Source organism: Anguilla anguilla, chromosome 12 (assembly GCF_013347855.1).
Source record: "Anguilla anguilla isolate fAngAng1 chromosome 12, fAngAng1.pri, whole genome shotgun sequence".
Classification (NCBI taxonomy): domain Eukaryota; kingdom Metazoa; phylum Chordata; class Actinopteri; order Anguilliformes; family Anguillidae; genus Anguilla; species Anguilla anguilla.
The window spans coordinates 3,077,991-3,091,038 of NC_049212.1; the positions used below are offsets into that span (position 1 = coordinate 3,077,991).

The 13,048-nt window shown below is 47.1% G+C and overlaps 1 protein-coding gene across 2 annotated transcripts in view; it reads left to right on the forward strand.

The window, feature by feature from the left end:
- LOC118209414 (spectrin beta chain, non-erythrocytic 4-like) overlaps positions 1-13,048 on the forward strand; it is a 110,507-nt gene that overhangs the window by 19,292 nt on the left and 78,167 nt on the right. For both annotated transcript variants that reach the window (XM_035384694.1, XM_035384695.1), the window contains exons 3-6: positions 2,704-2,855; positions 5,260-5,433; positions 11,573-11,664; positions 12,032-12,112. In XM_035384694.1, coding sequence (XP_035240585.1) covers positions 2,704-2,855; positions 5,260-5,433; positions 11,573-11,664; positions 12,032-12,112 — 499 coding nt within the window. The remainder of the gene's footprint in view (positions 1-2,703; positions 2,856-5,259; positions 5,434-11,572; positions 11,665-12,031; positions 12,113-13,048) is intronic.

Below are 13,048 nucleotides of genomic sequence, written 5' to 3' on the forward strand. Positions count from 1 at the left end.
ACACACACGCTCACACTCACACACTCACACTCATACACTCACACTTATATACTCACACACTTACACACACACACGCACACACACTCACACACACACACACGCTCACACTCATACACTCACACGCTGCTGACACACACGCTCACACACACACTCACACGCACACGCTCACACGCTCACACTCACGCACTCACACGCACGCTCACACTCACACACGCTCACACACTCACATACACACACACATACTCACACACACATTCACACGCTCACACTCACACACGCTCACACACACACTCACATACACACACACACACACTCACACACACACACACACTCGCACACTCATGTACTCACACACGCTCGCACACTCATGTACTCACACACGCTCACACTCACACATGCACAAGCACTCACACACTCACACACACACCCTCACACTCACACTCACATGCTCGAGCACACTCACACACACACTCACACACTCACACACTCACACACGCTCAATCACTCACACACGCTCACACACACGCGCTCACACGCTCATGCACTCAGACACGCTCACACACGCTCACACACACACGCTCAATCACTCACACACGCTCACACACACGCGCTCACACGCTCATGCACTCAGACACGCTCACGCACACTCACACACTCACACTCACACACACTCACACACACACGCTCACACTCACACACACTCACACACACCCTCACATTCACACACTCACACTCACACACACTCACACACACCCTCACACTCACACACTCACACACACCCTCACACTCACACACTCACACACGCTCACACTCACACACACTCACACACACCCTCACACTCACACTCACACACACTCACACACACCCTCACACTCACACACTCACACTCACACACACCCTCACACTCACACACTCACACTCACACACTCACACACTCACACTCACACACGCTCACACACTCACACACACCCTCACACTCACACACTCACACTCACACACACTCACACACACCCTCACACACACACTCACACTCACACACGCTCACACACTCACACACGCTCACACGCTCACACTCACACACACTCACACACACCCTCACACTCACACTCACACACACTCACACACTCACACGCTCACACACATCGTTTAGGGCCACACAGTTCAGTTCAAGTGTTTTTAAACTCTGTTAATAAAAGACATTTTAATTGTGCGGTTTTCGCAGGGGGCGTATGTCTTTTGCAATGCTATTGTTGCGCTGGTCTGCAGTCACCAACAACCCCCCAGTTCATTCGCGTTTAAGGCCATCTGTGGCATTCTGTCTGCTGGAGAGGCGGATCGGTCTGGGCTGCGCCGGCTGGGCACCTGGGCCGATTAGCCAACACAGCCCAGGTGCTCAAAGGTGTGCTGCTCTCCACAGTTTGGGGCCGAGCCCGGGAGCTCACACCGAGAGTTTCTCTATTTGAATTGTGTTTGATTTCAGTTTTGTTTCTTTTAAAAAGACGGTGAACAATGAACCGCCACTGAAAAGTAGGAGGAGCTGGTCTGCTGGAAAGCAGGCCAGCTACAGAGCGGGGAACTGAAATAGCTGTCACTCTTTTTACTTTCTTTTGTCTTTGTTTTTTTAATTTGTTGTTTTAGTTTATTGTTTTCGTCCGGAACCCGTGAGGGAGAAGGGTGAAGATGGCAATTTATTTTATTTTGTGTTTGTGTGGGTGCGCTCTCTCTCTCTCTCTCTCCATGCGACATCCAGTGGTGTTCCCCGGCACTGCCGCATCTCCCTCCCAGGGGTGTCATGCTGGCGTGTAACACCACCAAAACCCAAAATCATACTAGCACCATTATGCCAGACTGGGCTCGATGCATAAGTTAGTTTTGTTCGTTCTTCCTTCCTGTGACTGTCATTATTTATGTCTAACCTAACGAGCGTAGTCAAAAGAGAAATCTAACGCAAATCAAAGGACAAATTAACTGGAATTTAATAAGAGATGCGGCTTGAATGAGAAACAAAACTTCCATATACAGAAATAAAGCAATACGTTCCTGTTTCAGGGTGTCTGCTAACATAAGTGAGTGGTAACTCAGAGCCCCTGTTCTACTTTCCATAAGACTCCAGCGCATTCGTCCTTTGGTGTTACACCCCTTTGTGAACCTGCTGCTGTTTGTGAAATTGGTACGAGCCTAACTGTGTGTACAGTAAAGCTTTGGCGAGTGATTATTTATGCTCAAATCAGTGGCATGCAGTATAATACCGTCTAGTGAAAGCGAAAGACTTTCATCTTTCCATGCCAAAAAACAAAGAATTCCCACAACCTGGAACTTTGTTGAAGGGGGTAAGGGATAGACTGTGGTTGCAGGCCTAAAGGGTCATGTTTTGGACAACCGGTATATATATCTAAATTCCTTTAATGCCTAGACTGGCTTTATTCTCCAGTTGCTGACGCAGTCCATGGTATACATGCAGATGCTTGTACAGAGTGCTGTGTAGAGCGGCCACTGTTTAACAGGCCTATAAATCATGAGGATTACATGAGCTGTAAAAAGCTGACTCAGCGATGTGATGTCACCGCTCTTACGACAGCCTTTATAGTCCATTAGGGCGCTGTGAGCCATGTCTTTTCCAGAGTAGGGCGCAGCGTTTGCTGGTCGCTCGCGTTTGACCGCTGCTGTCTGTTAGCCTGACTGGAGACTGTTCTTCTGGTCCAGACGAGAGGGACGCGGTCCAAAAGAAGACCTTCACCAAGTGGGTCAACTCCCACCTGTCCCGCGTCTCCTGCCGCATCGGGGACCTGTACAACGACCTGCGGGACGGCTACATGCTCACCAGGCTGCTGGAGGTCCTGTCTGGAGAACTGCTGGTTGGTACCCCCCACCCCCCTCCTCAAACCCGGTCCCTGGGGGGCCACAGGGTGTGCTGGTTTTATCTGTGACTCAGCACTTAATTTATCAGTTAAAGCAATCGAGGACACCATTAGCTCAATCTCACCTGGTTTCTTGGGTCTGAACTGGTCATTGCTTTTAACTGAAACACTGCGGCTGAGGACACAGCTAGTTTAATACCACTGACTGTAACCTGCCCAACCCATTTCATCGTTGTTTCTGATTGATCCCTTGTTACATTTCTGTTCCCATCAGTTTCATCTTTATAGCCTACTATTACACCGGACTGGTCAGTGGAGGATGGGCTCCCCCACTATAGCCAGGTTCCTTCCGAGATTCCGAGATTGGGGAATTTTGCTTCTAGCCACCACACGTTTTTCTTCTCTTCAGTTGCTAGCTTTTTGAGGTTTCAGGCTTGGCTTTGCCCCATTTTCCTCCTGTTTGTGATGTCAAGTGTCTTTGTGACTGTGCCTCTGTAAAAAAGCTCTGTACAAACACATTAAATTTAACCCCCCTGTGACTCTCCGCGGTTATGGAACCCTACCTCAGTTGAAGCACCCAATCAGGAAAAGGAAAACAATTCAACATGTAAAATGCTGACCACTTAGAACTGTCATGCACAACCATTTTGTCCCAGAATCCAATCGAGAACATGCAATTAAAATATGTGGCTCCCCATAAGGTGCGCTCTCCAATGTTGTTCCGCTGGTGCATTAAGTCTGTCTTTAACAGCAAAAAAACCTGCAGCCATCACTCAGACCTGATGATATCTGACAGCTATGATTAATAAATGAGGTCTTATGTAATTTTAGCTTTCTTAGCTAAACTACAGTTTTATTTATTAGTGCTATTTCAGTGTTTATTAATTTCATTTTGAGCGCTGAAACATTTGTGAAGCCCTAACACACGTGTGATGTGTCACTGTGCATTGCTGATGAAAGGCTGAGCTGCTGCAGTGTTGCGTGTGTCACTGATACATCAACAGCTTCTGACTGGCTGTTTGGTTGAGGCCAGGTAAACACGTCTCAGGGGAAAATACTAACCGAATATGTCCCTCTGAAACTTATTCTTGGGCTCCTTCCTAAAATAGAATGGAGATGATGGGAACATACGAGAGCCTCCACAGAAATTGTATGTACAGAATTCATTTATCTGTACTTTTTAAAGACAAGTATGTGCACCAAGGCAATATTAAATGCACTGCCCATAAGTGGCTTTGGTGAAAAGCGTCTGCTAAGTGGCTGCATTGTAAATAGTACACAGGGTTAGGGTTAACGTCCATGGGTAGAATGGGGTTAGGGTTAGGGTCTGAGGGTAGAATGGGGTTCGGGTTAGGGTCTGAGGGTAGACTGGGGTTCGGGTCCATGGGTAGAATGGGGTTCGGGTCCATGGGTAGAATGGGGTTAGGGTTAGGGTCTATGGGCAGAATGGGGTTAGGGTTAGGGTCTATGGGCAGAATGGAGTTAGGGTTAGGGTCTATGGGCAGAATGGGGGTAGGGTTAAGGTCTATGATTAGAATTAGATTAGGGTTAGGGTCCATGGGTAGAATGGGGTTAGGGTCTATGGGTAGAATGGGGTTCGGGTCTATGGGTAGAATGGAGTTAGGTTTAGGGTCTATGGGCAGAATGGGGTTAGGGTTAGCGTCTATAGTTAGAATTAGATTAGGGTTAGGGTCCATGGGTAGAATTGGGTTTGGGTCTATGGGTAGAATGGAGTTAGGGTTAGGGTCCATGGGTAGAATGGGGTTCGGGTCTATGGGTAGAATGGAGTTAGGGTTAGGGTCTATGGGCAGAATGGGGGTAGGGTTAGGGTCTATGGGCAGAATGGAGTTAGGGTTAGGGTCTATGGGCAGAATGGAGTTAGGGTTAGGGTCTATGGGCAGAATGGAGTTAGGGTTAGGGTCCATGGGTAGAATGGGGTTCGGGTCTATGGGTAGAATGGAGTTAGGGTTAGGGTCTATGGGCAGAATGGAGTTAGGGTTAGGGTCTATGGGTAGAATGGGGTTAGGGTTAGGGTCCATGGGCAGAATGGGGTTAGGGTTAGGGTCCATGGGTAGGTGGCTGCATGCTCACAGCTGTCACCTGTGTGAGGTACGCTTATAGGCAGCACACTGTCAGCCCCACCTGGTCTGTGGACTGCAGCACTGAATGTGCTGTAACTGCAGGTGTGGGTGGCACTGAGGTAACGTGGAGAGGCTCAGCTGGCCATTTCAAACTCAGAATAAAAGGAATGTTAAAGATAGACAAAAACAACTATGCACACATTTTAAGCCGTGAGTGTTTGTGCATTGTTTGTAATGGTGGCTGATAATGGATGACTTGTTGAGCGGCTTTTGGGTCACGCCCTGTTTTTACTGGTACGTTCCGCTTTGGCGCTCCTCAGCCCAGACCCACGAGAGGCCGCATGCGGATCCACTGCCTGGAGAACGTGGACAAAGCCCTGCAGTTCCTCAAGGAGCAGAGGGTCCATCTGGAGAACGTGGGCTCCCACGACATCGTCGATGGCAACCACCGCCTCACCCTGGGCCTCATCTGGACCATCATCCTTCGCTTCCAGGTGCGTGTGTGTGTGTGTGTGTTTCTTTTCAAATCTGTGACTGGATTAAACGTCTGCGTAGGGCAATTTTGGTTTTGGAACTGGCCTTGGGGTCAGAAAGCCACTGATTTGCATCCACAGAGCTCTGCTGTGCCTTTGAGCAGAACATGCTAAAGAGTATCCAGCGCAGAGCTTAGATAAGAGAGTTTGACAAAGTCCAGAAAAGGTGTTGTGGGGCCATAGGGGGCACTCTTTTTTCTGGCCATAATAGATAATCCAATGCCCCAGCACAGTGAAGGTGCAGTTTTCAGATGCGACATTAAACCGAGGTCCTGACTTGCTGTAGCCATTAAAGGTCTCGTGGTACTTTTAGACAGTGTCCTGGTCTGTCTTAGACCAGTGTTAGAATGTTACAGTGGTGGTGGTGAGGGCAGGCACCACAACCCATCAATCTAGTTCTAGTACAGCTGGTTTCTTTCATCTTTTGCCTGTCAGGTTCAAGCAAAAGTGTTTGCCTTTGTCCTTAAGAAATTAAGCTGTCATTTTGAGAAAGGGACATTGTTTCTGGGCTCAAGCAGGTCTGTTTTTTGCAGCACATTCTTGTAACTAAAAACAAATATGTGTACTGTTGGAGTACATCCATTTTAGCCTTCTGAGAAGTTCTCCTAGAGTTCTCTCTGCATATTTCAGCGAGAAACTTCTTCAGGCTTGGCTGGAAAAGCTATGATTTTGGAGCCAAATAGACTGATGCTTTTCGATCTAAACACAGCTCCGCTGTGACTGGCCATTCTGCTTCATAACGAAAGCTCGTCCCACCTTTGCTGACTCGGGGGTATGAGGGGAGATCATATTCCGCGAGGCACAACAGCAGAGGGGTTTATAAATAAGTCGAAGTTTCTGCGGGGAGAGGCGCCAATCATGCCGCATCATCACTGCGTGACGTCGCCGGGGTGACGGCTGAATGTCAGTCCGCCCCGGGCCTTCACACTCAGCAGCGGGGGCAAGGACGGAGCGGCAGGCCGGAGAGGAGCACGCGGGACGCGACCGCGCCAAACCGAAACGTCGGACGTGTGAGTAGCACGTTATGCGGTCTGGGAGGCCCGGGGGTTGATGGAGAGCCGGGCAACTGTTAGAATGCAGTCGCAAGGATGCAGCGGTCCAGCCGGCTCTGGGTGGTGGGGGTGGGGTTCAAGGAGAGCGGTCTTCAGGCCATCTCATCTTTCACCTGCCCCCCCTCCACCCCCACGCAGTCCAGTTGCTTGTGGGTTAGGCGGGCCGTTCTTAGCTAAGGTCCAGTTTTGGTGGTGGAGCCAGAGAGCCAATGGTGGAGAAAGGGCAGGAGCAGGGCGATGGGAACTTGCTCTAGGGAGAGAGCAGTGGGCATGGGGGGCGATGCGTGGGTGACAGGGCGTGGGGTGTGGGCCACAGGGCACGGGGCACGGGGCACGGGATGTCCTCCCCTCCCTCTCGTTTCTCACTCCTTCCCCCTCTGTCTCCCTCTACCCCTTTCTTTTGTCTTGCGCCTTCCTTCCACCTCTCTCCCCTCATTACCTCTGTCTCACCTCTTTTCCGTCATTCCCTCTCCCCTCTCTCCCCCTATTCCCTCTCTCTCCTCTCTCTCCCCTATTTCCCCTCATTTCCTCTCTCTACCCTCTCCTCTTTCTCTCTCTTGCTCTGTCAGAGTGTGCTTTGCGCAGTCAGCAGGAATTGCACTAGCCAGTGCCGCAGACACACAGGAAGGGGAAGAAGGAAGACTGAGCAGACCTCTGTAATGAAGGAGAGGAGCAGGAGAGGGCAGTGTGTGATACACTAAGTTGCTGCTTGGCCAGATCCCTACTGCACTGCGAATCATAGCCAACATATCATCATGTCCTGTGCTCATCCAATTCTCAGAATTATCATAATAACCGTGACAGCATTTCCAGCGTCATATTATCTTTGCACTGTCATTGTAATGGTCATTATCATCATCAGCGTCATTACTGTCACCATTACTAATATCATCATCATCATCATAACCACCACCACCATCATCACTATCACCATCATCATCATCATTACTGTCACCATCACCATCATCATCATCATAACCACCACCATCATCATTATCATTGTCTTCATCATCATTATGACCACCACCATCATCATCATCATCATCGTCATCATCATCATTATCATCATCATCACCATCATCATCTTCATCATCATCATGACCACCGCCATCATTATCATCATCTTCATCATCATCATCACTGTCATCATCATCATCATCATCATCACCATCATCACCCCTGATCATCGATGTCATCCCACCACCATCCATCATCATCATCATCATTATCATGAGCATCACCATCATCACCACCATCATTATCATCATCATCATAATCATCACACCAGCACCATCATGAAATAGCATTGGCACAGCGCTCTGAACCTTATGGCTACCGGTGTATGGGGGGCGTCTACTGTCAGTCATCTAGCTTGTCCCCTGCAATAATTGTACTGAAAAAAAAAAAGCGTTGGCCATGTACTTTTATTTTGAAAGGCATGGTGCGGGTGCGCAGTCAACAGTCCACCCAATACAGCAAGTATCATTCCTTTAATGGAGCCTGGTCCTTAATAAATCACTCCAATAAAATCGTGCAGTAGTTACCTATTAACCAGTAGGCTCAATAGGTTGCAATCAGATGATTGACTGGCTACAGTATCAGGCTTTTAAAATCACCCCATGCAAGATTTTACGAGGAGATTGGCAGTCTTGTGGGAGGAAGGTAACGTGAATACTATGCTATTACTATTAACATATTAGAATAAGTTACTTGCATTGTTCAAATTGTATTGTATAGTTATTGTAAAGTTTAATATATTGGGCGGCACGATGGTGCAGTGGATAGCACTGTTGCCTCACAGCAAGGAGGTCCTGAGTTTGAATCCGGCCTGGGCCTTTCTGTGTGGAGTTTGCATGATCGGTAGACTGATTGGAGACTCTAAATTGCCCATAGGTATGAGTGTGTGTGTGAGTGAATGAGTGGTGTATGTGCCCAGTGATAGATTGATGGCCTGCCCAGGGTGTGTTCCTACCTCTTGCCAAACGCATGCTGGCATAGGCTCCAGCACCCCCCGCGACCCTGCCCAAGATCAGCGGGTAAAGATAATGGATGGATGGATATATTGTTCAATGCATTGATGGGATGGAAGTGAAAAAGTATAGTTGAGTTTTTTGTGACCAAATATGTTTAAAGTTGGGTAGTGAGAAAGGAGAATTCAGAGTTTTTTGTGTTGTTTTTGGAATGTTCTCATATGCCAACACATAACTGAACAGAATTTCCTCTTGAAGACAAACTATCTATCTTATCTTTCTGTCTTTCTCTATGTCATATTCTCAGATAACGTAAATAAATATGTCGTGATAGATTTGATAGATTCCATATGTGTCAGTCGAGGGTTTGGATGGTAAAGAGGTGGATCGGTGGAGGGGAGGTGGTGTTAGTTTGTAGAGTAGCTCTTCTTCACCCTTGTTCAGTTGACTTCTTCATGCCTTATCTTCACCCCACACTCTGTCAGGCACATTTATTATGAATGCATTTAGTTATGTGTCTAAAAACAGAACGTTTGTCATGTATTTAATTCAGGCATTTCAATATTAGAGGGTTGTATGCGGTTTAATTATGTTGATTAAACATGATACTTTTATTCTTGTGCCCAACTGAGGGTGTCTACTGTCTACTATCTTATTACTGACTAGGAGATATATTGCATACATACACAATTAAGAATCAACAAAACCAGCTCTTTTGCGAGTGAAAATGGATGAGGCTAGCATGATTCTGCATCTTAATCCCGATAGCTGGCTCTGGTGGAACCACTTGACTTTTCCACTAACTATATTTATTGTGGGGTGGGGGGGGGGATGCTGGTAGGAACTGGGGAGAAAATGTTCCCCCAAAGTAAAACTCACTCCAGTGCCCCTGAACAGGTCAGATATGTCTGTCTTATGTGTGGTTATGTTCATGAGTCCAAACCCTGACCTTGCATAGACAGGGTTTGGACTCTTGGACTCTGACATAGAAGAACAAAAACTCATAGAGTACATCACCTCTAGAGAAATATATACATTCATGCTATGTGTGTACACACATACACACATATACATAAGTGTATGCATATATGCATACCTATATCCCACATTAGGCTGTTTTTTAATACAGTATGTTACACCTACCAATAGAACCCAATAAGAAATATACTTCATACATGTACAGTGGTTTAGTTTACATTGACATGCCACACACGAAAGAGTTTAGAAATTGAAGCAACATTAATCGCCCATTTTCAGAGCTTATGTACAACAAATTTTGGAAATGGGTCCTTTCCTGACCCCTTACATGGAGTCGGGTAGCAGTCTCTCTCTTGATGACCCTGCAGGGTCCATTAGGGTTGTGATTAGATGGAGGCAGCCTGTTTGTCTGTTAGGGGATTTGTATCAGAGGGGCATGATGGGTAAATGCTCTCACTGCATGTACGCCTTGTGATTCAACGGGCCAAGATGGCGGCCACGACTCCAAAGTGCGAAGAAATGTCGGATAGTTGCCGGGGGCGACCAAACCGTGTGTGATGGCCCTGCGGTCCTCACGGACATATGTGAACCTCGTTCAGTAGACGAATAAGGGCTCACTGTTATTCACAACAGACAAGCACACTGCGGGTGGTATTCAGGTAAACAAGACGCTTTCCTGGATCACAGATTGAAATATTGTATTGATCGCGTATTGATGTCTTAATATAATGTATTCAGCAAAAATGTCAGTGTGCATTATGCTAAATATATATCACAGCGACTAATGAAGGATCTTGAATTAAGCATTGTTTTGTTGTCCAATGAGAGTGTAAGCATGGCCATTTACAGCGTATCATATATGTGGATGCAATGAGACTATCCCTGAGCATGACCACCTGCTGTGGGTCTTAAGAGATGGTGTGTCATGTTCAAGATCATTAACGCAGTGGTAATATTTTTAGTGGCTACTCCACAAAGCAGATTCACAGACAAGGCGGTGGTTTTTTCATAATCAAAACAATGAGCTGGTTCTGCATCTCAGAACATGAGCTGGTTCTGCATCTCAGAACAACATGTCCGTCCCAGTGCAAAGGGCCGAGATCCGGCTCTGTCTCTTATTGCAGATGCATATGCGCTTTGCCGACCTCACCCTGTGCTACATTATTAGCACTCTGTGAGTCTTGGACTGCAATTGTAGATTCATTAATGTAGATGCTCAATCAATTTACACAGCTGGACTCATTACATTACATTACATTACATTATAGGCATTTAGCTGACGCTCTTATCCAGAGCGACTTACAACAGTGTAACCAAACTCAGGATCAAGTCCACTTAAGTCCATTGAATAAAATGCAGATAAAAAGCCTTTACTGTAGTAGCATACAGTAAGGAGAAACAAGATAGTCTGAACCAAAAATTTTTTTTTTTTTTTTTTTTTTTTTAGGATAGTTATGGGAGAGGGTTTAGGGAAGAGGAGAGAGGTATACAGAGAAGAGGTGCGTCTTGAGTTTCCGTTTGAAGGTGCTCAGACACTCTGCTGTTCTGACCTCCACTGGAAGATCGTTCCACCATCGTGGGGCCAGAACTGCAAAGAGTCGAGACCTTGTTGCTGCTCGTGTAGGGGGAGGAATCAGCCGCCCTGTAGTAGCCGATCGGAGCGATCTGGCCGGCTTGTAGGGTCTGATCATCTTCTGCAGATAACCAGGAGCTGACCCCTTGACTGCTTGGAAAGCAAGCACCAGTGTCTTAAACCGGATGCGATCCTTAAACCGGATGCGGATGCGACTCCTACTGAAGCAATTCAGGTTAAATGCCTTGCTCGTTGATTAAATGATAGTGGCTTACTTTTGATTCAAACCCGCAGCCTCTGAATTATAAGCCCAGTTCCCTAACCATTATGTTACACTGTTGGAATGTGTCTAGTGCATCAAGCATTACAGATGCAGCATTATGGCATTTCCGGCACCAGCAGGTGGATGCCGGTAGGAAAGTGATAGATCATAGCATTGGTTTATTGCTCATATAGTTATTGTCTTCCTACTCTTCCCCCTCCTCCTCTTCCTCCTCCCCCTCCTCCTCCTCCTCCTCCTTCTCCAGATCCAGGTGATCAGGATTGAGACGGAAGACAACAGAGAGACACGCTCAGCCAAGGATGCCCTCCTCCTCTGGTGTCAGATGAAAACTGCAGGGTGTGTCTGGCAACCCAAACTTAAATTTTGGCAATGCGAAGCGGTTTCTTGTTCTGTTTCATGGAAAAATTAATTATTTAATTAGCTGATTAATTAATGTATTGTTTTTGATATATAAGATTATATTAACACATATTATTGTATGAAGTTCCTTAGTTGTTTCTGTCATTTTCGTTTGTGGCATGTTCCACATTTAATCAATAGATGAATCTTCTTTATTTCCTCTGCTGACAATGTGTTGTGTTGACAATATTAAGAGAATAGCAGTGGTCACCTTTTCAGAAAATTGGTTTGTCACATTTCATTTCCTGTCATGGGGACTTCTCTGGAAAGTGGTGAACAATGTGTGTGTTGTGTGGACCTGCAGGTACCCAGAGGTCAACATCCAGAACTTCACCACCTGCTGGAAAGATGGCCTGGCCTTCAACGCCCTCATACACAGACACAGGTGAGCTTGTGTTGTGGATGGTGCACAGGTGAGTTTGTGTAGTGGATGGTGCACAGGTGAGCTTGTGTTGTGGATGGTGCACAGGTGAGTTTGAGTTGTGGGTGGTGCACAGGTGAGTTTGTGTTGTGGATGGTGCACAGGTGAGCTTGTGTTGTGGATGGTGCACAGGTGAGCTTGTGTAGTGGATGGTGCACAGGTGAGCTTGTGTAGTGGGTGGTGCACAGGTGAGTTTGTGTTGTGGATGGTGCACAGGTGAGCTTGTGTAGTGGGTGGTGCACAGGTGAGTTTGAGTTGTGCATTGTGCACAGGTGAGCTTGTGTTGTGGATGGTGCACAGGTATGTTTGTGTAGTGGGTGGGGCACAGGTGAGTTTGTGTTGTGGATGGCGCACAGGTGAGTTTGTGTTGTGGGTGGTGCACAGGTGAGCTTGTGTTGTGGATGGTGCACAGGTATGTTTGTGTAGTGGGTGGTGCACAGGTGAGTTTGTGTTGTGGATGGTGCACAGGTGAGCTTGTGTTGTGGGTGGTGCACAAGTGAGCTTGTGTTGTGGATGGTGCACAGGTATGTTTGTGGAGTGGGTGGTGCACAGGTGAGTTTGTGTTGTGGATGGTGCACAGGTGAGCTTGTGTTGTGGATGGTGCACAGGTGAGCTTGTGTTGTGGGCGGTGCACAGGCAAGCTTGTGTTGTGGGTGGTGCACAGGTGAGCTTATGTTGTGGATGGTGCACAGGTGAGATTTTTTCCTTGCTGGACAATTGGGTGGTAAACTCAAATCAGGTAAGACACTGTCAGCCCACTGTGTGCACATCTGTATGTATTTATTATCATTTGACAGACATACAGTATATCAGGTGTGACCATAGGTTCATCGTCTAGGGCGAGTGAAAAGCAGCAGTATTCTGCAGCTTTTCTGTATGTTGTCCATGACGATGGCAGAA